The sequence below is a fragment of the Hippoglossus hippoglossus genome, chromosome 1, assembly GCF_009819705.1.
Source record: "Hippoglossus hippoglossus isolate fHipHip1 chromosome 1, fHipHip1.pri, whole genome shotgun sequence".
NCBI classification, from domain to species: Eukaryota; Metazoa; Chordata; class Actinopteri; order Pleuronectiformes; family Pleuronectidae; genus Hippoglossus; species Hippoglossus hippoglossus.
In genome coordinates, this window is record NC_047151.1 from 15,822,407 (window position 1) to 15,847,745 (window position 25,339).

The window sequence follows — 25,339 nt, forward strand, 5'->3', positions numbered from 1 at the left end:
ACAGCAGGCTATAAAAGACATGTTTGGTTCTACAGTTGGTCGATCCTGACAGAAATAGAAAGGAGAGAAAGGAGGAGAGAGCTAATGAGGAGCCAGGGAGGGAGGGAGGGAGAAATGGGAATTGAGGGAAAGGGGGAAGTAGAACAAAATGTGCCATTTTCTCATTTTCTCTTAGCTGTGAGAGCAGGGTATTATCTGTTGAATAGGAGGTCTGCTGCTGTTGTTGTGCTTAAGAATGACAGTGACTACACAACAGCCAAACCACAACGCAGCAAGCCTATCATCAGTGGTGGTTACGGTTAAGTTAAAACACACTGCAACCTTAATGAAAAGAGGGAAACATTTCACATGCGCTTTCAGGAAATTGTTGGCCCTGTTAGAACCTGATATTACTGTAACATCTGTCTTGAGAGATCCAATCATGAATAAACAGCATTAAGTGAATCACTTGAACCAATTGTGATTGGATCTCACTCGCCCATGCTATATGCAGTAACACACAAACAACGACTTTTCTGTTCACAAAGACCAAATTATGTTTATTTTACCCGGTATGATTTTAAAGATATGTCAGATGATAGAGAAAAGGCGAGTGCCGTCAAGAGGGGCCAAAAGTATCCATGCGTACAGCTATTACGGAGGATTCTTCTCATTTATTTAATGTATCAATCATGTAGTTATCAGTGTTGATATTGTGGCGGTGCCTAAAAAACAAATTAATGTGTGGACATTGAGAAGCGTAAGAACCCATTTAAACTGTAGCGAGTCAGAGATGTTAGCTTGGCAGTTCTTCATATGTGGCTCAGGTCTCATTTGCGTTCACGTTGCAAAAAGAATGAGGCCACACACAACCCTTCAAATGTGGTTTGAGTGATCGGAGCTGCAGACGCCTTTTCTCACAACCAACAACTGCATTAACACTTCTAATCTAATGTAATAATGTTCTTTGTTCCTCAGTATTTCTGTGTCCTGGCATTCTGCGAGGGGTGTACCAAAGCGAACATCTTTTTGAGTCAGACCACCAGTCCGGTGCGTGGTGCAAAGACCCGTTACAGGCCTCAGACAAGATCTACTACATGCCCTGGACCCCATACCGCACAGACACGCTGACAGAGTACTCGTCGAAAGAGGACTTCGTCGCAGGTCGTCCCACCACCACCTACAAACTCCCACATCGTGTGGACGGGACTGGCTTTGTGGTGTATGATGGCGCGCTCTTCTTCAACAAGGAGCGCACACGCAACATTGTAAAGTTTGACTTGCGCACGCGCATCAAGAGCGGTGAGGCTATAATCGCCAATGCCAATTACCACGACACCTCGCCCTACCGCTGGGGCGGTAAGTCGGACATCGACCTCGCTGTGGACGAGAACGGACTGTGGGTTATCTATGCAACAGAGCAGAACAACGGGCGCATCGTGGTGAGCCAGCTCAACCCCTACACGCTGCGTATCGAAGGCTCCTGGGACACCACCTACGACAAACGCTCTGCCTCCAACGCTTTCATGATCTGCGGAGTCCTCTACGTCGTCAAGACCGTCTACGAAGACGACGACAACGAGGGGACCGGGAACAAAATAGACTACATGTACAACACTGACAAGAGCAAGGAGATGACCGTTAACATACCGTTTCCCAATTCCTACCAGTACATCGCTGCAGTGGATTACAACCCGAGAGACAACCTGCTGTATGTGTGGAATAACTACCATGTGGTCAAGTACTCGCTGGACTTCGGCAACAACGGTAAGTCCCACCTCTTCCTCCTTCTCCCCCCCATGCCCTTCTTAATGTCTTTTTCCACATTCGTTTTTGCACCATGTGTAATAAAATATGCTGCTTTAAGAACTTTCCCCCCCACAACATTTACTGGACAGTCAGTGATGTGATCCTTTTAAATTTTGTATTGTCACATGAAATGCCCTGGCATATTTGTGATGCTTTTAATAATCCTATTAATGATAAATGCTTTTTGTTGTGACATAAGGGATACTTACAGCCACTAATCTCCATCTAATAAATAATTCTGCTAAATGACTTAAAAAGGAACAAAAGGAAAAAGCACCATCTGTGCTGTCACCGTTCACAAATATGACTGCCCCCCCCCCCCCCCACCGCCTCACCCCACCCATGGTTCCTGCATGTTTTTCCGACATCAAAAAAACAGAATGACTTTAAGAGCTGGTCGTGGATATAGCCGTGTCTGTGAAATTACAGATGTCAGCAGAGCTGCTATTTATGGAAATTGTTCAGCTTTTCTAGTCAAGCAAAAGAATAATTCACAAAGACGTCATAAAGACTACCTTGATCTCTACCTCTATCTGATGTTATGCTGAGTCTTACTGTAAATGCCTCTTGCATTTTACTGTACCACTTGCCAGCCTTCTCTTTAGTTTCCCCCAGCTGCATAACAGATGATAAAACATTCCTCCACAATGGAGCCAAGAGTCTTTGGGGGGCAGAGGAACTGATAGCACTTTCATACAGGATATCCAAATAGGAGGACAATCTGAAGATGCTTGTGTTTGACAGTTTTCTTTTTTTTTTTGTCTTATTTTAACTATTCTTTGCAAAGGTTGTTGCCTGCAGTAGTAATGCCGTACATATTGTGCAGTTCCAGTGAAAACAGTCATTGGATTTAACTACGACACTGTCTCTAGAAAGAGACCTTTTAAATCTGCTCTGATCACTATTGTTAGATAGATAGATAGATAGATAGATAGATAGATAGATAGATAGATAGATAGATAGATAGATATATGGTACTTTATTGATCCCAAATTGGGAAATTATTGTGTTACAGCAGCATGTGAAGGGCATTGCACATAGAGAAGTAGCAATAAAACAGTTACGAAGAATTAAAATAGCTCAAAATACAATGTAATAAACATAAAATGTAATAAAACTATACATACTCCCTAAGTAAATGATACACAATAAAGAACTAGAATAAACTGTCACGTACTAAAATATAATAGAATGAAGAATACACCTATAAACAAGAGATGACAAATATGTACAAGAGACAAGTGTGCAAAGTAGCAGTAGTTGTTTGCATTTAAAGATAATGTAACGAGGTAAGCAGGAATATGACATACAAAAAGATATAAGATGTGCAAATTCACAGTTATTGCAGGAGTAAGCAGAGAGTTTTGGTGTGGACAGAAACTATACGGCTCAGGGTTGTACAGTGATGTAAACTAATCAAGCAAACCACCAAACAAACTAACCTGCGATAATTATGTCTTTGGCGGAGATAATTATCACGTAACTCTAACTAACTTTTCCTGGTTTGGTTCATTCGTACAGATTTACTTTAGAGATTCTAGCAGGGGCAGTCAGCAGACACATTAAACCAGAAATTTAAAACTAACACTTAGGAGGCTGAGATGAAAACAAAGCTAAAAGGAGATTGAACATTGGTCTCGCGTTCATATGCTGTAAGTGATAACATGTCAAAACGGCCTAAATTTATGATGTTGTTGTTCTAACTTTAGCTATGAAATAATTTGAGCAACACCACAACAATTCTGACAATCTCTATATTTGGTTGGTGGCAGAAATCTAACAGAAGCCAAAACTTTCCACATGAAAAGATGAGACATTAGGATGAACTGACCTCCTGTTGCCGGGCTTGGCTCGTTCAGATCAACTCACAACACCAAACCGGTGTTGCCGCGTCAGTACGAAACTACAGTCTGACCCAGAATGACTCTCGTCCAACTCCGGGGTAAAGTCCACCCTCCTCCTCATTCCCTCCTTTGGATGAAAGGGCTTAGGCCCCTAGAGCCTGAAGGGCTATTTGCCCAGCATAATTGCCTTTCAGCACCTTTCTATGGAGTGGTCAAGGCAGTCTGGCTTCATGTCTTATTAAATGATGTCTGAATCAACGCATGCTCTTACACGCAGTTAGTAGGCAGTACAAGGAATTATAGAGTGAGGCAGCATTAAACTTGGTTTCTACCGATCAGTGTGTGTGTGTTAGTGTGTGTGTGTGTGTGTGTGTGTGTGTGTGTGTGTGTGTGTGTGTGTGTGTGTGTGTGTGTGTGTGTGTGTGTGTGTGTGTGTGAAAGGAGATCATGCTGTAAAAAAAGTTATACTGTGAGTTAATGCATGCATAACAATGCCCACACCTATAAGCTAATGTGGTTGTGTAATTACCTTGCGAGTTTGTGTTTCTCTATTCATGAGCTTATTGGTGTACACTTGAGAGTGTGATCACTCTCATAATGGAGCTCTGGGCGTCTCAGGAGGCTTTAAAGATGAGATCAATTGGGATTCAATGTGGAGAACGACCTCCAGTGCACAGCAACAAGCCAGACTGCTGACCAGTCAGAGATAAATACATACAATCAATGCTGCCTCACTCCTTACGCTGCTTCACTCAATGAAGACAAGGAATAAATTAACTTCCTCAACTGCATGATTTTCCCATTCTTCGGAAAATGAGGTGACAAGTCGATTCATTGAAGTTTGATTTTGTCGCTGAAGCTGGACCAAGCTTCGGCCCCTTCTTTCTTTCCAAACTCAGAAATGTGTTTTTCTGTTTGGACTAACTATGAGCATATTTAGCAGTGGTCAAACAGTCCTGTTTAGTCTTTTTGTTTTCCTTTTCTTTCCTTTCGCCAGTTCAGGAAAGAGGCCAAGGAAAGGGGCCAATCGGAGGGTTTCCACTCATTACTGATGTAGCTTAATGCTCGCCCTGCTTTTGTTTCAGCTCATGTGGACTTCTTAAAGACATAAAATGAGACAGGAAATGGGCCATGGAGTAAGAGAAGGCCGAGGTAGGTTACGGAGGACTGTGTATAATTGGAGTGGAGCAGCGAGAGCTCCAATTACTGCGTTGTGTCTGTCCAGCTGGGAAAGTGCAGGCGGCTCATTGGTCAGTTCAGAGGAGGTCACTGTGGGTCATTTGCAGCCTTCTGACAAGACGGTTTATCTTTTAGGACACGTGTCTGAATGTGACAGTTATTTCAGCACAGTCCAATCTTTGCCAAAACATGCATGCAGACCATTTACTATATAATATAATATACATTATAGGGGAGATTATCAAACCTGAATCTTTTCAAGTACTGAAGAGTTTAGATCTGGATGAAACATTTTACAAGTTATAACTTTTTCAAAATAAATGAAAAATTGGAACATACTAAGTAAACCAGCAGTAAAAAAAATTGTTTATGTATTATATCCCAAAGTTTGACACAGGACCCATTGTATTAACGCTTCACGGTGGGAAAGCCCAGCACATCATCATAACATGATCATAACAACAATCACGATTTAATGTTTTCACTATATCGGCTTTCCTGCTAGCGTGCCCTGCAACGCTTAGGAGAAGCACACAGCAACTCCACAACCAGATGACCACACACCAGGATCAGCAGCTGCCTGTGCCTCGTCTTTCCAGTCCCATTTTGACATTTGATTTAACATGATCTGATTAGTGAACGCCTGTGCTTGAGGATTTCAACAAAATTTGATTCGCTGCTGCCTGAGCTGCTGAAAAATGTAGCTGTGATCAACTTTGACCCTCCGCAGCGCAGGTAAAGCAACACGGGGGAACCACAAGGCAGCTTGGCAATGCATGGCATGACCCCATTTACAGTGAATGAATAGTGTTTCTGTTGAAGCTTCTAGTGTAAGTTATAGTAACAATAATCATATTGACCATATTATTGAAAGGTTGTAGCACAACCCAATGTATCACCTGAGGTTTCCTGTGAGCATGGAACAAATCAAATCAAGCTTTAGTTCATCTTAGGCCAACAGATGATATAAAGATTTCCTCCCTTGTATTCCATCACGCTGTTGATGCAGCACGCGGCAGAGAATGATCTTTTTGAAATGCATATTCTCCTTCCCTTGGTACTTAAGAAGGAAGTGATGTGCCTGTGTACATTTATTGTTTCACATGTCTGCTTGTGTTTCTTCATTGTTTGTTAAATCCCCATTCTTTCTCTCCGTCTCTCACACTCGCACTCACAATGGCAGGAATCTCAATATTTCCCCTCCTCGTATATCTTCCTCCTTTACATCGTGTTTCTCCCTGTTTTCCCCCGCGTCGTCCTTATCTCCTGTTTTATCTTCCATCCTGTCTCTGCTCTCAGCCCCTCCCTGCATCACACAGGCCTATTTAATCGGATGTTTATACTGTATTATAGAGGCCTGGTGCATGCCTTCATAAAGACAGAGTCAGAGTCACTTGTCTCTGTCTGCATCACCCTTTCCTCCCACCCCGCGCTCCCCAAACACTCACTCACTCTCTACTGTTTATGGAGTTGTTTCATCACGTCTTCTTACATGCATATTATAGATGCCTGCCCTACGCAAGCGGCATGGCTCCGATGAAACATTTTAATAATTTATCACCTCCAGTCTGCTTTGCCACACTTTAGAAAGTTTTTCCCACCAAGTCGCAAAATTATTCATGTTATCTGCATCTTTGGGAAGGGAGGGGCAAAATGGCAAAATGGCGAAAACTGAGTAGATCACGTCTTGTAAACGCTGCTTTTCTTATCAGTGCTTCACTCGTGTTTCCTCTCTGTTTTCACTTTCCCTTGCTTACTCACATCTCTATAGTTGTTTTGGAGTTGTACAGGTATGTTCTAGTGCTGCTTCACTTTAGCCATTCAAAGTGACGATCCATTTAAGTTCTTTAGTTAAGGTGAGACGATCTGATTTCATATTTGACAGGATAAAGGATCCCTAGAGGTGTATTTTATAGGGTCAGGTTCCGAAATCCTACACAGCCGGTACCTACCGGACTGTATCACAATGCAGATATTGGTTCTCCGTTTAAGTGCCTGAAATAGTTGCCCTGCTTACAGGCAAGATTAATACAAGTTAACATTACACTTAACTCTCTGGCGATGTTCTCTAAGTGGCTCTGGAAGAACGTAACGTCAGCCTGCAGTTAGCTAGTAGCTAGCTCAAACTCAAGTCGACACAACAACAAAACGACTGAAGCTAAATGGTAGAAAGTGCGGCTGTATTTGACGTGACACGATTCCGACCCCGGGACGTGCAGGAAATGTTTGAAGGAACAAGACAAACTAAATGAAGCACTTGGCGACCCACGGGACATCTTTTAAAGGAGACAGATGCTCCGTGTTTGACTTCTTGCGTGACCCCATGACCAACACATCCGCCGGCAGTGAGGAGACAAATGATGACGAGTTTGAAGTATTTTGCTGTATTATAGACCAAAACTGCTAAAAACTGCAATCAAATATTGAAAGTCTTTTAATCCTCATTGGAGATGAATCGGATTCTGCCATTCTCTTCTAATCCATTAAATACGCAGTTACACTGAGACCTGACCTCTGCTTGTCACTCTGTCAGTTTACAGAAATTTACAGCTTCACCTTTGAACTCTTAATGGCCAGAATCACAGAGTTCCATTTCCTAAGGAAGTCAAGCATGGAGCTATCTATTGTCTTTAACTCCTCTCCGCGAATTTACTCCATCCTCCCCCTCGACTCCCTCTCCTCTCCTCTCCCTCGCTTTGGCACCAGATTGCAATCAAGCGGCAGAAGGCTAAGAAGTGCAGGAAACGTTAGCAGCAGCATTTCCCAAATCGGAGAGAAAAACAAGAGTTAATGGTTAAAGTGGAGCCCCCTCTTTCACCAGGTCACTGATTAGACGAACCCTCAGCACATTCCTGGCTTTTACACTGAGATGTTGTGTGTGTGGTTGTGTTTGTGAAGGTGCATTGTGTATGTGTGTGTGAAAGCCTTGAGCTGCTCGCGCCACTTGAGATGATTTAGCTCCGGCAAAATTGATTGCGGGGTTGCTTAGTATGTTCTTATGATTGTTTACAAAGTGGGAATCAAAATTTTGTATTCTCCCAATTTTGGGATAGGATGTCAAAAAATAACAAAAGAACAATTAGAATCAGTTCTGTTCGTACGCCTGTGTGTCTTGGATCTCATTACCTCCAACAAGGAGATTGATTACGCAAAATCTACTGGACCGATTACCATTAAACTTGGTGGAGGGATGCGGTGTGGGTCAGGGAAGGACGCATACAATTTTGATACAGGTCCAGATCAGGCTGCGGATCCAGGATTTATTTTTTTTATATTGCGAGATTGGGCATTCTTCAACATTTTCGTTGATTTGTCAGAGAATAATTCATGGAGCTGATAAAGAAAACCAGGCAGTTTTGGTCTGACATTTATGAGTGTGTATTTATAAATGTGGTTTCATAAGGGGACAGTTGGGCCTTGCTGGAGGTATGCTTTCTGCTGACTGACATTTAGTCTCTAAAGTGAAATGTCAGTGGAAAGCACTGTCGACTCAGAGCAAGAAGGTTTTTAGTTTGAATCCCAGTTCAGCCAGGGCTTTTCTGTGTGGAGTTTGCATGGTCTCCACGTGTCTGGGTGGTTCCTCTGAGGGTAGTCAAGCCAAAGACATGCAGCTTAGGTTAAGTGGGGACTCTAAATTGATGGTAGGTGTGAACGGTTGTTTGTCTCTGTACGTTGGCCCTGTGATACGTTGGCGACCTGTCAGGGGTGAACCCCACCTCTCACCCAATGTCAGCTGGGAATATGGCTCTAACTCCCCTGCTGTAAACAGTAAGCAATATAGATAATGGATGGATGTAAACTGTGACACCACAATCCTCGAAGTGGTTTTATACAAGGCAACATGAATACGTAGCATCCTTCACACCTTAGTCGACACTCGTCTTTCCTCTTTTCCACCCACACCCATCCCTGTGCTCTAGACCTGCTCCCTCCCTACCTATGTCCCTCCCTCCCAAATAGATTACGACACAGCCATCTCCCCGCAGAGACTGAACTCTGCTTCACACAGTCTGGCGCACCTGTTCCTTACCTGCAGTGTGTCCTTATCGATTGGATTGCCCCAGCCGGGCCCTCCGCTTGCATTTGGCCTCAGAACTGCTTCGCCTCTGCCAAACAGCAGATGCCAAATTAAGCTGGCCCAGCGAGGAGAACAGGATGGAGGGGGAAACCCACGGCCTCGTAGGAAGTAAATACAGAAGAGAGTGGCGAGCAGAGAGTGCCGCCATGGCTGTGGTCTTTTCAGATTTTTAGTTTTTGAATATAAAACATTCACAGGAGGCAAAACAGAGTTGATACAATCTTAATCTGTAAATGATGGGCCATTATGATAAATTATGGGGAACAAAATATTGAATCACCACAGGGTCACTTGCTAGAGGCTACAGCTTCCACTATAAGACAGTAATAGGATTTTGCTGGAGACCTACTATATATTCATACTTGTCCTCACAGAATTGACACAGAGTTGATGCATGTCTGGAACAGCACAGGCACCAGTCTGCACTTTAAAGGAACATGCTGGTGATCCTCTCCATTATTAAAGAGAATAAAACTGGTCTCTTGCATTAGCTTTTGCTTTGTACAACGGAACTTCCCCCTGATTAAGAGCAAAGCATGTAATCGGCAAACTTGCTGCAGGAGTCTCCAGCCTCGGCAGAAGGATAGCGTGATTATGCAACTGGTAAAGCCAGCAGGGTTGAGCGGGCGATGCATCTGTATGTGAAACATTTGCTGCGGAACGTGGCGGCGGTGCCTGGCAGCCATTTTGAGGGAGACTCGATTAGTTGAGGTTGTTTTCTATCTCCCAAGTATCGCTGCTTTGAAGTGCTTGGTTCTGTCTTATCAGCAGGCCCGAGTCGCTCGCCACGAGCTCAGTATGTGCACACGACTGTGTGTTTGAGTTGCACGTAAGTGAATGAAAAGTAAAAGTAACATTTCTGTTCAGGCTGTTTTTGTGTGCACCATGCATGTGTGTGTGTGCGTGTGTGTTGCTTGGTGCACAACTGAGGGAAAAGTCAGTATCTGTTAGTGAGTGTGTGTATGTTTGTGTGCGAGCTCTCCAGCCATAGGGGAAGTGTGTTATCGCAGTATGCAGCCCTATTCACGTCTGTGCGACTATCCAGCCTAGAAAGCTTCTTGCCCTCCAGTCAGATTATCATTTTGCTGTTACCCCTCTGGATCTATTCCTCCCTACTGTTCAGGATGGTGTGTGTGTGTGTGTGTGTGTGTGTGTGTCTGTCTGTGTCTGTGTGTGTCTGTGTGTCTGTGCGTGTATTTAGAGGCAAGGAGGCTGTAACTTTTACGCAAACTGCAAGAAAGTACAATGAGCGGCTAAATTGCTACAGCGCATGATCACATGGTGACGTCGATGGTTCGATTGTTCGATGTTTCCTGTCTGCCAACTGCAAACACTCAAATAAAGTCACCAATACTAAAATAAATGAATAAATAAAGTTGTCATCTTGAATAATAAACGAGTATAATCTCACACTTCGTCTCAGCTTTGTTCATCTGCTATCTTCCATCAAATCCCTCTCCTCTTTGCCTCTGTTTCACTCCTCCTCCCTCTCGCAGTCTGTTTGTCCGCCGCGTTCCTGACAATGTGGGAAACTTGCCAAGGGAAGTTCGCTTTTCCCTCGTCTCGCTCTCTCCCCTCCCTGCCTACCTTTTGTGCTGTGGATTTACGATCCCTCTGTTTACCGTATGAGAAGTCAACAAGAGCATTCTCGGCAGCGGAGCGGAGGCAGAGACAGACAGTCTTACCCACACAGAAAAACATTGCCACACACGTGCACAGGCACACACACACACACACACACACACACACACACACACACACACACACACACACACACACACACACACACACACACATGCATTGCCTGTCTGTATTTCAGATGATCATGTGTTTGCGTCTCAGGGTGACTGACAGTATCTCTATGGCCCCACCAGTGCAGTGACAGATAGGCAACTCCAGGAACAAGTTTAATGCCAGCCTGCCATTGTCTCACTTTCCACCGAGCTGCTACAGGTCAGGAAAGGGGGGAAAAAACAACAAAATACAAAACAATAGAATACAATACAAGGGAATAGTCAACAATTTAAACTCATTATCACTTTAATAGCCGTTACAGAGATTTAGATCTTTCACCGCAGATGTTTTCCAGATGTTACGGAAGAATAGATGGTCGCAATTCCATTTTCCTGACCACTTCAAGGACTTATTGTCCTTGTTAGCGCAAACTTGAGGTCGAAAGTTCATTCTTGACTTTGGAAACCGCAGAAAACAAAACAGTCTCAACACAGGGTCCATTAGTTTTTGTTTTCGGAGCTTTTCATCGCTCCATACTATCTTCTGTAGTGGACAGTGTTTGACCGATAGAATAGAATTAGAGACATTGGTGGTGTGGTATCATTATGATGTGATCATATTGTTTTATAAACAAAGTCCAAGTAATTTATACTTAAAAACTGAAAAGCATTAGTTATAGAATGTTGTGTTTATACATCCGCTAAAGAGGTTATGTTTTCACCCTTGGCCGTTTGTTTTTGGGTTGGTTTTTATATGTTTGTTTGAAACCAAGATAAACTACAAACTTGGTGGAAGGATGTTTCTGTCACATTTTGGTGCCAATCCAGATCAGAGGACAGATCCAGGAATTCCCTTACTACTTTCTTTAAGACTGAGAGATGAGAGGGCGTTTCTGTGACTTTTTCACTGTTTTCCTAGGGAATAATTTATGGCTCTTGATGAAAGTCATATTTAGAGGACTGAAATACGACTGTGTGTAATTTGATGCAGCTTGATTGGATTTATGGGGACTGTTGGGCCTTGGCAGAGAACATGCAGTCTACTTGGGTGTCATTCTAGTATTTATATGTGATCCTGCAAATATTTACCATGCAAAAAAACCTCCAAACCTCTAAATGCAGCACTTAATAGAATAGAAGGACCTGGTTCTCAGAGTGGAAAACTGTGCAGCGACAGTTCAGGGAGAAAAACCTGATTTCTTACATGCAGTGTGGCTAGAGCCATGTTATCTTATGCAACCACTTGTACATGAAGTGTCATGCATATATATGAACTGATGTTTTCGTACAGTGTAAAATCCTAACAACGGTTCACGGCTTGTACTCAGTTTGTGATTGTGTTTTTTTTTTTTTGATTTGTGTCACACAGCTGCTCTTGTGGCATTGGTCCACGCAAAGTGTACAACGTTTAGGTTAGCTGACATCATGAAGTTGTCGTAAAGCATTTACTCACAGCTTCCGAAGCTAAAACGCGGGGAGATATGTCAGTCCCCTTGAGTACAACCTCGAGCCCTTTTTTTCTTTATAAATGTTTCATGAAGCTGTTATGTCATCCTCCTGTAGTTCCCTAGCTCCCTACAGCATCTTCCACAGCCTCCTCGGTGATGCCCGTGATAAATGAATCACATCACAAGACCTTTTATCATCTAAATGTTGCAGAAGGGTGAGCGCGGGAGGACGGAATTAAAACAAAGGCAAGCACATGTGAGAATGTGTTTAAGATTAAACAGGTAGAATAAAAAACAGGAGTGAGTGATGAAATCAGGTGGATGATGTCAAGAGAACAGCAGAGGAGGGAGGAGAGATACATGGGTGGTGAAGTGCTGTGGCCCCTTTCCTATGATGCTCGCAGGCTTTTGTCTTACATGACCCTGAGCTGTCAGTGTTTTCTGCCCTGTACTCAAATGACAGCAGACATCAACCTCACACACACACACACGCACATGCACACCATAACTCTTATATTGTTGTGGCAGAGGCCCTAATGGAGCTTCCTGTTTGAGTGCAGATAGGCACACACACACTCTCACTTACTCACTGTTTCATAAGTACACGCACACACACACGCACACACACACACACACGCAGATTGACAGCCAGTCCCTAGGCCACCGCTGCCACGCATGATTGATGGCAACGTTCCGTGGAGAATGCACGAGGCAGGGCGGCGGTGATTCAGGAGCGGGGAGCAGCACAGTTTAGGTATGGAAACACTCCATTGAATTGTGGAGGAAGAGAACAGAACGTACACGGGGAGTGGGATTTTACACGGCTGTCAGTCAACCAGACAGACAGACAGAGGAGGTGGAGTGAGAGAGAGACAGAGATAGACAGAGAAAAGTACAGTGGCTTTAATTACTCACAATCCACGGGAAGGGGACGGCTTCAGTTCACACTAAATAATAGAAACACCCACACACACACACACACACACACACACACACACACACACACACACACACACACACACACACACACACACACACCTCAGCCTGCGTCACTCACACTCTCCCCTAATTCCGGATGGACCACACAGAGAAAATGACATAAAAAACAGTTGCAGTTACACATAAATGCACTTATCGCTCTGATTGTATTCTACTGATTGTAATCCTACAATATTTCCCCTTTCCTGAACCGTACATGTAGCCTGATTGAAAAATGGCCCTGTAACCCCTCAGTGTCAGTGACCAGCATGTAGTACACATTATGGCCTGAGGCGCACCGAGTCCTTGGATGGAGAAACACAAGTAACACTGCCTTCCACTAAAAGGCATATTTCAACATCAACTTCCCACTTCAACTCAAGCAGCGAGTTTGTCCAGAGTTAGAAAGACTTCATTACCCAGAAAAAATGTAACGTGATATATATTACACAGTCTGAAAGAAAGAAATATAATTCAGTGTTGCTGGTCTGCATGTATAGACCGAGATGTTTTTAGCCAGTGTCAGCTTCTCTGGAGTATTTCACTCTTAGATTTAGGTTTTCTTCTACTCTATGTGAAAGAAATAGTTTTAGTCAGTTACCTGAGATGATACAATATAAAGAATATTAAAACAACTGACTTTTTAGTTGTTAAAGTGGCATTACATGAAGTCTTCAGAATCCATATTTGAGCAGCTTTGTTATATAAGAAAAATCAAGTGTTTTTAATTAGCATCTGAAACCTCTGCAGGTTTGAATTTGATATAAGAAGATTTGTTTGTTTTTTCTTCTGTAATTACAATTCCTAAATATGTCCCCGAGTGTATTTCATATATTTACACATGTTAAAGTGTTTGCAGTGGCAGATAAAGCTTTCACCTGCTTTGTTTCTGAGTGAAGATGTGGCTTGTGAAAATGGGCCCCACCTGGAAGCAGCATATTACCCATAATGACTTCTAAATGATTCGAGACTGAAAACATATTTCGAAGGGAACGTGAGGGAGAAGTGTAAATAATCATTTCCATCTACTCAACCTGCGATCATGCAATATTGATTTGTACTGAAAGCAGAGAGAGGTTAGCAGACAGAGAGAGACGGATGGGCGATGTAGTATTTTCACGAGAGGACACTAGTGATTCACAAACACACGTGCTCTTTTCCTCCTCTCTCTTTCCATCATGTCGTCCATTCTTTCTTTATTTCTGTCTGAGGTCAATGTGAATAATTGAGCTTTTTTTTTTTACAATAAAATATTGACAATAAAAGACTGGGCCATATGCATTTAAGTGACCTTTCTGAATGTTCAGATGTCACCGTGTGATGAATCATGCATGACAGGGAAAGGATGATTTTTTTTCTGCCAGGTTAAGCAGCGAGAAGCAACTACTGTACAAGTCCCACAGGAAGGACTGTTAACCTTGTGTGACACAAATGCTGGTCTGGCTTGGAGGTTTCTGCTTTTTACGTAACTGCAGTTGCTGTACGCCCTTTAGAGTGGTAATATTTATAAAAAGGCCAAATTAGGTGTGGATCCAGCTGAATCAAAATATGCATTTCTCCAGGAGTGATCATTATTCAGCTACTGCAAAATAACAAATCTTACTTTCAGCTGTGTTTAATGTGAGCACATCTCTGTGCACATGGTATACGTATGGGATCTCACTATGCAAGAGGTGATTGGAACAACTGAGAAGAAAACCACACACACACACACACACACACACACACACACACACACACACACACACACACACACGCAAATGCAAACGCAAATGATCTGGCATATGTTAACACTGACAAGCGATGAAACACTGACATTTGTAAGTCATCAGAAACATCAGCTCCTCCCTGTCAGATCTACTTAGTGCTGTGTAAATGAATGCCTGCAAACGTGTTGGTGTCTGTCACTATAATATTTGTTTAGGCTCGCGGGGCCGTTGCTCACATCACATGGTGCAGAGGGTTTGATCGCAGTTAATTTAATTCTGTTGTTCTTTTGCTTCCGTTCATGGAAATACATTTTGAACTTTTGCTCTGTTATCCAGATCTCATAGAATCATCCACACTCCAGTCACGTTGTGAACCACAAAGCTTCATAACAGACTGTGGGTCCAGGTTTAAGAACCCAGGTGTTGTGTTTGTGCAAATTTAAACCCTGCACTCTTTTCTTTGCAGATTATCGCCCACCTCCCATGATGCCCCCTAACCGAGGAGGGGGAGGAGGAGGTCCAGGTGGTGGTGGTGGGGGCTCCTCCTCTTCGTCTACCAGCCGCACCACCACCACTCGTTCTCCTCCCTACTACACCACCCCAAGGCCCCTCCTCACCACCTCCCCTGGCCAGCGGTACCGAACCACGACCACGATTCGCCAGCCCATCCTGGTTCCTGTCGGTGGCTCGTCATCAGATACCAACCAGATTCCTGACACCAACCAGAAAGCCGGACGCACTCCAGCGGTGCAGGTCCCTCCTGCAGCCCCACAGCCTCCTGCCCTGCCTCCTCAAGACTTCTGCAGTCCAAGGTTGACAGCCGACATATCGTGGCCTCGGACACAGCAAGGCCAGACGGCCAAGCAGCCCTGCCCTGTAGGGACACTGGGTAAGGAGACGCATGGGGGGCTGGAGAGCAAGCTTCGTCCAGGATTAGTATTTTGTTCTTTGCTTTATTATTCCCTCCTGAGTCTTGTGTTACAAGTCGTTTGCATAAAACTCTAAGTGGAAACATTTTCCCCAAGTAAAAATATCAATACTGCAGTTAAAAAGAAAAGTGTGTGTCTCTGATGTTGATGAGCAAGTCAAAGCAACCCCCCTGTGACCCCCAGCCTGAACCTGTCAGTACATTCATGTTGTAGTTCGTGTTTTATACACATGCTGTTGACTAGTAATATAAATAAAGTATCAAATTTAATAAACCATATGCCTTTTCCACAGACTGTACATAAAGATGGAAAATACAATTCCACATGTGCACCAATGAGCTCTAAAAGCGTATTGTCTTAACTTTATTTGACAGTGTGATAATTAAACTGAAAACATACAGCCGAATACACAAAATACAATAAGTCGCTCAATTCCAAATATAATTGTCTTTCCAAAAAATTGAGTCCTGCATTTGAGATTTAAAAGGGGGGAGGTGTATAGAGGAGACCTGACAGTGAGGGATCCACGACACAGCGTGCTCCATCATCCTTTGATCGTGATACTGAGTGGAGTGGAGAGGAGAAGGATCTAAGGGGGTCTTAAGGGGCTGTTACAAAGTAAAACATATATATTTCCTTCTGAAAATGTGGTGGAGCAGTCGTAGGAGAACTCTCACATCCTCAGGAAAAACATTCTCTGGTTTTAATCAATTATCTCACATGACAATGATGAATCTTCAAATCCTCCAGCTATCGTCCACACACACACACACACACACACACACGCACACACACACACATACTCACAGACGATGCACTCACAATCTGCTTAGTGAACCCCAGTCACCTCAAGAGTCCTCATGTCTCCTGGTGAATGTCAGCGCTGTCTCACCTTGTTTGTTTTGCTTGTTTTCGCAGGTGTGGCCACATACGTGTGCATGGCCCACTTGGGCTACTGGGATCCCAGAGGCCCCGACCTCAGCAACTGCACGTCACCCTGGGTCAACCACATCATGCAGAAAGTAAGTCTGAAAGCTGCTGGTGGCCCTCGTGGCTACGCGGCTGAGCCCCAGTTTGAAGATATGTATTATGGATACGGTTCTGGAGCAATTTCTCACGCATGAAGATGCACTGACCACAGGGAAAGATTTAGGCCATGTATCCATCTTCATTTGTTATCCCTAACTCGTGTTTGAGATCTGGGAGATTTTATATAGCTGCAGGGGGAAGTGCTCGCCTTGAAACTTCCCGCAATTTCAATTTATGGCTTTTGAGTGTGTTCTCACGTGAGCTGAAAAAGGCTTTAGAGGGTTTCTGTGAAAGACAAAACATGGAAAATGATCCCTGTGAAATCAGCATTGGAGCAGAGGTGCTAAATTAGGAGTTGTTTCTGTAAAGTGTTTTTAAATGTCTTCATAAAGACTTTATAAGCCCTTGGATTCCCCTTCAACCTTAACCCACTTTGTGCTCCTCTATCCCTTCCCTATTCCTCACTTCCTTACTGCACCTACCATCCTCGTCTGTCTCATTACCCATCTGTCCTTTTCTTCCCTTACTCAATCCACTCTTTCCCTCTCTGCCCTTCCTTTCCTGTCCTTTCATTTTTCCATCTGTCTCTTGCTGCTTTAATCCCAAACCCCCTCTACCACTGTCCTCGTCTGCTCGCTAACTTTTTCTCCTCTCCACAAATCTTACTTCCCTTCTAACCTCACCTGACTTCTTCACTCCCATCAATCTCTCTCTCTCTCTCTCTTTTTTTACTTTACCCCTCCCGCCGCTCCTGTCACCCTGTTTGGCTCGCAGCTTCGTTCGGGTGAGACGGCTGCGATCGTTGCCAGGGAGCTGGCGGAGCAGACCAAAGGGCTCCTGCGGCCTGGCGACGTGCCGTCCACGGTGCGGGCCATGGCCCAGCTGGTCGAACTGCTTGACGTCCAGCTCAGGAACCTCACCCCCGGGGGCAAGGACAGCGCAGCCCGCAGCCTCACCAAGGTACTGCCTCAAGAAACACTTGTGTTATTGTACAGTGAGTGACTGAGGGAGATTTTCTTGCAGACACTGGTATGGGGGAGGATACAAGCTAGATGAGAGATGAAGAAAAATAAAGGAGGACGAAAGAGAAAGAGCAAGGAACAGATTGAGTGATAGTTTTGAGCTAATAGTTAGATGAGCAGCATATAGTTAGTGTTTTTGTCTTGCACTCATTCTTCAGGGGTTAGAAAACTCTATTGCAGTCTTTGAGGAAGCACCACACATTACTCTGCAGATTTCCAGATGATAAATAGCTGCTTTTAGACATTATTTTATCCTCTTCTGCGTGTGAGTGTTTGTAACAAGTTTTGCTCAACATTATGGGTGATAGATAACTGCTTTTAGCCTTTGGCAGGGTTCCTCAACTCTTTCCAGATCGAGCTGAAATTTAATAAAACTCTTGTCTGGCCTGGGAGTAATCCTCATTAAAAAACACAGCGCTCGAGATGAAAACAGGCTTGGGACACGTTTTACGTCATAGCTCATTGTTTAATGAACTTCAGTCTCTGAGTTACAGTGGCGAAGATGCTGTCGACGGGCCAGAGTGCTCTCTTCAGGATTACATTAATGGGAACTCGATCCCGAGCATGGAAAGGATGTGTTTTACCACAGTGGCGGACAAGGAAAGAATTCAGCTTTATACTTTGTCCATGTAGGCATTCAATTAAAGAGAGTTAAATCATTGGGGAAAGGCTGGCTTGGCTGGCTAATCGGCCGGCTGAGTGGATGACGGACCCTTTCTTGATCATCTCTGCTGAGGTCAACAGTGATGGGCGGGGTTTAGCAGCCAGACTGACAGCTGCTGCCACCTCTTATACAGTCACTGGCTTTGTTCTTTGTGAATCGCTCTGCTTTATCTTCCCCTTCTGCCTTCTCCCCTTGTCTCACTATCACCGTCACTATACCTCCTCTGTCTATGGAAGGCTGTTTGAGCATTCAGTACTTATCCTCGATATCAGGCCTCATTGTCCTTAACTAGTTCAGTCTTTGTCAGCACTAGTTGGAGACTTGGTTTCACTAGTTCGGCAGTTTGGCTTGTTGGTTAAACAGCTTTGCTTAGTCAATCTTTTACCGCAACTAGTGCCACTCATGTCAAACTAGTTCATACACAGGCAGCACTAGTAGCAGTAAAACCCCAACTAGTGAAAAACTGGACCAAACTGGTGATGGTCAGAGTCCTGCAAGTTTCGCTAGTGAGCTACTAGAAGCACCTTGTTCACCTTCACCAGTTAACTATCTCCTACAATGTTCTGCTTTAGTGAACTGGTGAAGGCCAAAATGCTCACTAGTTTAACTTGTGAAGGTCAAAACGCTCACTGGTTAACCAGTTAAAACCTTTTTGTCTTTACCAGTTCACAAGAAATGCCAAAATGTCTACGGAGGATTGATCTTACTAGCTAAATAGTATTGGTCAAAATGCTTACTAATTAACCAGTCAAAGCCTTTATCCCTTACTTGGTAGCTAGTAAAGGCCAAAAACAGCATTTGGACCTTACTAATTAACTAGTAGCCGTTTTGGCTCTTAGTGGTTAACTTGTGACTTTTTACAGCTCACTTGTTAACTAGTAACACTCTGAGCATTAGTAGCTCTGTACAGTGGTCCACTAGTGCATCAGTCTGCAGACCAGAGGTGGCCGGCATTAGTAGTGCGGCCTGTGTGTATATTAGTTCAACAGCAGTGGCACTAGTTGGAAAATGTTGACTAGTTATCATAGTTGTTCAACTAGTAAAACAAAAATGTAGAACTAGTGCTGTCACAGACTGAGCTAATAAAGGAAAATGCAACCTTACATGATATTAGGGCTTTTCGTGCTACTCCCGCTCAGTGATTCATTGACGTGAGACGTGAACACATTGGAGCATGTGTAAGTGGAATCAATTAATTTGTGTTTTGCTGTTGACCAAATGGCCTGTTAAAGGTTGAATTTGTAAGGGGGGAAAAAATCCTCAATAGAAGAGGAAAATCTCTCCTCTTGATTTCAATAATGACCCAATTATATTTACCCAATTGAGTAATATGCCGGCTTATTATGATAATTTTCATTAGGAAATCGAATACGACCAATCATGCACGAGTTACATAGTAATTAATGCCATCAATTCAGTTGACGGTAGAAACTGAACATGAGTGGAAAAAGGAAAAAGGGAGGGTAGAACAAGGAGGCAGGGAAGACGGTGAGGGGAGAAGGAAAAAAGGTGGCGAGGGAGAAGAATAACAATATGTTTCAGCCACCAAAGTCTTTCTGTGCAATGTAAATGAAGTGGGTGTGACTGCTTCTGTGTGTGTACGTGTGTGTCGGATTAAGAGGTGTTACATCGCTAACTGTTGAATTGTTTGAATTTGCAGCTTCAGAAGAGAGAAAGGTCCTGCAGGTTTTTCACACAGGTATTTCAACTTCCTGGTATCGTTGATTACTTTGCCACACTATGACCGACGTGGTTTCTCTTTTTCTTTTTTTTTTCCATTCACACTCAGCATGTAATTCGCAAAGAAAGCTTTTGTGTGTGTGTGTGTGTGTTCTCACACATTGTAACGCTCTTCAGTAGAATCCTGATTCTATGCTACAGCAGCTTTATGATTTGAATCCTAACCCTTTGAGGAGTCTTACATTTAAGAGGTAGAGTCTGGCCCTGAATACACTAAGTGCATCAGAGTCACTGGTAACCATCCACTAATGTCTGATAATAACGTTTGAAGGCACTCTCATGCCCATTTTTTTTGGTCTTGACTTCTCAGTTTTGTCCAAAATAACCAAATAACAAAAGTGCATCAGAGCAGAGTCTAGACAAACGGACCAAAATGTAGTCCGACCAAAAGAGGTGGTCCCGGTCCAGATCAAACTGAACCAGGGTTTGGTTAGGTTGCAGTGTGAGAACATTTTGTTTCGTTGAGACAGCATTAAATAATAGAAGAAGTCGTCTGAAGATTTAATGTTTGATCAACAAGGACGTTCATTTTGCTGGTGGTGAAAGCGTAATGTTATTACATTGGCAACCAAATTAACAAAGTGAACCATTTCATTCATGTCCCCCCCGTCAAACACAAAGAATTATTTGTTTAACGCACTTAAAAAAGTTAGCAAATACAATAGCCGATTTGCCAAAGCGCTGACGTCAGATGCACGGCCATCTACAAACCAATCAACGTCAAAGTTTAGTTCGACAGAGCTCACGTTGGTCTTGACGACAGGACATACGTACACATCTTAAGTGCGCTCCCTAAATTACAATGTGAAACCAAAACTAACCAGATCAAATGTAAACACGAGAACAAAGACATGAATCTTGGCTGGGACCATGGTCCAGACTGGTGACAACGCCTTCAGTCTCCTTAAAGGGTTTGCTGACATTCTTTTGTTTTCAATTTCATTTCATTTTCTGTCTTTTTTTTGCATTCTGAATCAATGGTACTGATTAGCGGCCATGATCAATATCAATAATAGCTCATCTATTTTGCAGTTCTGTCTGCAGAATAGTAATCAGTCCTACCTGGACCCAAATGACTCGCTATCCATCTCTATTGGAAGAAATGTCCACTCTGCTGCTGTGTCAGAGGGAGAGAACAGAGTATGATGGATATCCTGTTGCATATTGCTTGATCATGGCCTCGGTGCCTTAAAAGTGTAACACCGGCTTGTGTTTGTGTGGCTCATTTTTCATCCTTGTCTGCTTGTGTTGATGTTTGTCCGTGTTGACGCCGCGTACCTCACATGATGAACAGAAAAATATCTAACATCTTTTAGGCATTTCTCTGGTCAGCTAAACTCATAATTCAGAACATCTAAGGACCCCACCGTACTCATCTATGTGGTGTACATCGACTGCAGAGTCTCTCTTTCTCTCTCTGCACCCTCCCCGACAAACACACACACACACACACACACACACACACACACACACACACACACACACACACACACACACACACACACAGACACACGCACACCCTTGATGGGCTAGCTATTTTTCTCCTGATGCAGGCTTTTTTCCCCCACTCTCCCCTGAAAAGTCTTAACGTCAGCAACAGTCAGCAATGTCACATCATAGAACATGGCTTAGGTCTCTATGCAGGCTGACACGCACGCAGACATATATAAATATATTTTCACCAGTGATCTAATGCCATCACGTCAGAACCTGTCAGATATGTTGATGCGTCGCCTTAATCCAATAAATGCGGCGTGCATTTCAAGGAGTAGCTGTTGATTTATTTATTTCGCCTTTCTTCCCGAATGCTTGTTACAGGTCGGGATCAAAATGTTCCACCACACACCTTGGTTACTGCAGGGGGCTGGGAGTGATCGATTAAATAATTAGCCATAGTAATGCGAAACAAAATTATACCAACAGTCCCTTACTCTGCCAGATAGAAATGTGCGTGATTAGCGATGTGGTGTGGTGCTGCCCTCTCCTCGTTAATTATCTACAGCACTAATTGCCAAGTGAGGAGAGTGGGCAGGAGGTTTGGGTTCTTAATAGAGACAAAAATAATTGAATTCTCCCTCTCTCTTTTCCTCTCTCCCTCTCTCTTTTTCTCATCCCTCCTCTTCCTCCCTCACTTCATTTGGGGAGCTGGGGACTCGTTTCATGTACACTAAATTGGCAATTTATTCATGATGAAGTTGGTGGTGTGGAGAGGCTTTGATGCTGTAGGCTGGATTGATGGAGAGAGGTAGATTCTGCATGGTAGACTGAGGGAGAGGTGGGGGGTTGGCAGAAATTAAACGAGAGAGAGAGAGGAGAGAACAGAGTCGCGGGGATGGAATGTGAGAGAATGAGAACAAAAAAAACAATAAAGAGGGCAGTGAGGAGACAGTGATGCTCAATGACAATGTCTAATTTGCCCTCTATTTATGGATGGCGGGTCAGAGCGTGGCATGCTGTGAATTTAAAGCCTGATTTAGCTGCAAACTCATCCTGTCAGGGAAGACAAACTCCGACAACAACTGACAGATAAGCCTGCTCCTCTGATGAAAACATTTTCAAAACATGCACTTTCTCAGAGCTCAGTCAGGCGAGTAGAAGGCGGAAAAAAAGCATTCTTTCCTCCGCTCTCGCCCCTTTTCCGTACTTCCAACATCCAAACTCTGTCGTTGTGCGAAGCGTGTCCTACTGTGCGTGAGGGTACACACACTGTACGTCCATGCACGTGTGCGTGTGCCTGTGTTCCCCCGTGTTGCTGGGAGTAGTAGAGCGGCCCAGCTCTAGTCTGTCTTGCCGCTGCATTTTACGCTGGATCACCCAGACGCTTCAAAGCATTTCACTTCTGCCCCATTTACTGGTGTGTGTGTGTGTGTGTGTGAGTGTACATGCGCACGCTGCGTGTTTGTGCACACATGCGCATGCCTACTCAGTAATACATAGACACACACACACACACACACACACACACAAACGACACCCTTATCTGTCTCTGCAGAGTCTCTCCCCTCTTTGAAGACCCATAAAAAAAAACCTGTCTCCATTTTAGCCCTCAAGTCCTCGTACTTGTGCGGATAGAAATGTCACCAGAGCTTACAGGCACACACACACACACACACACACACACACACACAAACACACACACACACACACACACACACACACACACACACACACACACACACACACACACACACGCACACGCACACTGCGTCATGTATATTCCATCTCTGACTTTCTGATATCGAGATGTCTGGACCTCGAGGAAATCACACCCCTTCTTCTCCTTACCTATCTCTCTCCTCCACAGATGCAATCTCTGCGCCCGTGAATTAAATTTCAATGAGGAAAAAAAAAATCATATGAAATTGAAAATGCAAGATAATCAAAAGTTCAATAAGAGGCAATGAAAAGTTTAATGAGAGTAGAAAAGGCGAGGTTATCTGAAACGCGTCAAAGTGAGCGTTTGGGAGCAGCAGCGGCAGCGTGAGTGAGCGAGCGGTGCCGCTGCTGTCAGATCTGCTGCGCTTACAACACAGCGTCCTCTCTGTCTTTCTCTCTGTTGCCTGGACTGTTACTGTACAGCAAGTGGAGCAGAATGATGCACTGCAATGCTTCCCCCAGCCCCTTGTGCACAGCCTCAACTACACACACACACACACATACACACACATACACTGTAGGAGCACACACGCCTCCCATCCCGTCCGCACTCTGCAGCAGCACACACACTTTCACATTAAACAAATGCACCAGCTCACTGTGTATACGGCATTTGCATCAGTGCATTTACATTTTGTACACTCGAACTTACTCATCACATTAAGGCCTGATTTCAAAGGCCAAAGCGTCTCGATTGCCACCCGGTGGCTGGCTGCAGTATAGGTCATAAATCCCACCTCCTCCATGTTAGTGGATTGGACATGGACCAAACTAAAGTTACTTGATGCTCTAAGAAGGATGTGAAACGTCAAGATCGACAGCTCAGCAGGACCTCGCTATACCGCGGCTCCAGCCCCCGATCACCACTGCGCAGACTCTGGGTCCAAATGTGACCAAAATCCAAATCTGGAATAAAGCAGAGTTTTCCTGTTACTGTGTATCGCAGCTTGGGGAGTGTTCTGTCGATCAGTGAAACGATGGAGATAGAGACAGATTCCTGTGTGTGTGTGTGTGTGTGTGCTTGTGTGTGTGTGTGTACTCCATATCCGCTCCTGCTTATTTTTGTTGTTTGCCGAAGCAGTGGATTAATTAGTTTTTGTTTACATGTAGCCCTTCCAAACTCATCCGATATGCATTCCAGCTAATTAACTGCTCGGGCTAAAAAGGACATAATATTATCATATTAGCTTGTTGACTAAGCACCCCGTTTCACGTGTGCGATATATTGTATCTACATTAGGATACAACACCCCCAAAATAAACAGGTTGGAATCCCAGAGGACGACGGCACATCGACAGTGATCAGCTACAGCGTTCCACTGAATCCTCTCACACTGCACACACTCAAACACACTCTTTACGTCTTGACAATCGCTCTTGCTGCCTTTCCACCTCGTCCTAACCCTGAGTGAAAAGGGCAGAGAGGAAGTCAAATGGCTGATGTGTGAACGCTCGCTCTCCCTCCCCCTGCCCTCGCAGTCACCGACTGGAGACCCCTCTCTTCCTCGTGGCACCGGCGTTCCACCCCCCCCCCCCCCCCCCCCGCCCCCCCGCCCTCCTCCAGAGAGATAAGCATGGAATAGAGTGAAACATATGTGGAGGATAAGAGAGCGTTTTCGGGGTGGTTCACAGTCAGAGCGAAAGAAAGAGAAAATAAAGAGACAGGCAGGGAGTGTGAGATGTGTGTGTTTGATAGCACCTGTATTCGCTTTTTCGCCTCCCTTGTTCCCAGTGGACGCCTGTCACCATGCACTCTCTGGACTGTTTTATCGCTCTCCCATGCTCGCCACTTGTTCTCCCCCCACCTCTCCGCGGCTCTCTTATTCTCTCGCTTTCTTTGTCTCTCCCTGGGTCTCTTAAGATGTGCGTATCTGCGAATATGTGTGGGGCTCATGTCTGAAAATGAGGAGGTGAATTCTTAGGAGCATAAAGGAATGTGAGCCAGAGACAAAATAAGTATTGTCTCACAGAGAGCGCTTCATCTGCGCGAGCCAGCTCCTCTCTGTTGGGTTTGGTAATACTTCTTGGATCCAAAACGGCTC

At 44.2% G+C, this 25,339-nt stretch overlaps 1 protein-coding gene across 14 annotated transcripts in view; it reads left to right on the forward strand.

Moving 5' to 3' along the window:
- The window catches only part of adgrl3.1 (adhesion G protein-coupled receptor L3.1), a 123,901-nt gene that overhangs the window by 64,677 nt on the left and 33,885 nt on the right, over nucleotides 1-25,339 (forward strand). For 12 of the 14 annotated variants that reach the window (XM_034584511.1, XM_034584607.1, XM_034584615.1 and 9 more), the window contains exons 7-11: nucleotides 958-1,746; nucleotides 15,224-15,646; nucleotides 16,605-16,708; nucleotides 17,490-17,675; nucleotides 20,062-20,100. In XM_034584511.1, the coding sequence (XP_034440402.1) occupies nucleotides 958-1,746; nucleotides 15,224-15,646; nucleotides 16,605-16,708; nucleotides 17,490-17,675; nucleotides 20,062-20,100 (1,541 nt within the window). The remainder of the gene's footprint in view (nucleotides 1-957; nucleotides 1,747-15,223; nucleotides 15,647-16,604; nucleotides 16,709-17,489; nucleotides 17,676-20,061; nucleotides 20,101-25,339) is intronic. The other 2 variants (XM_034584529.1, XM_034584602.1) reach the window with 1 other exon arrangement.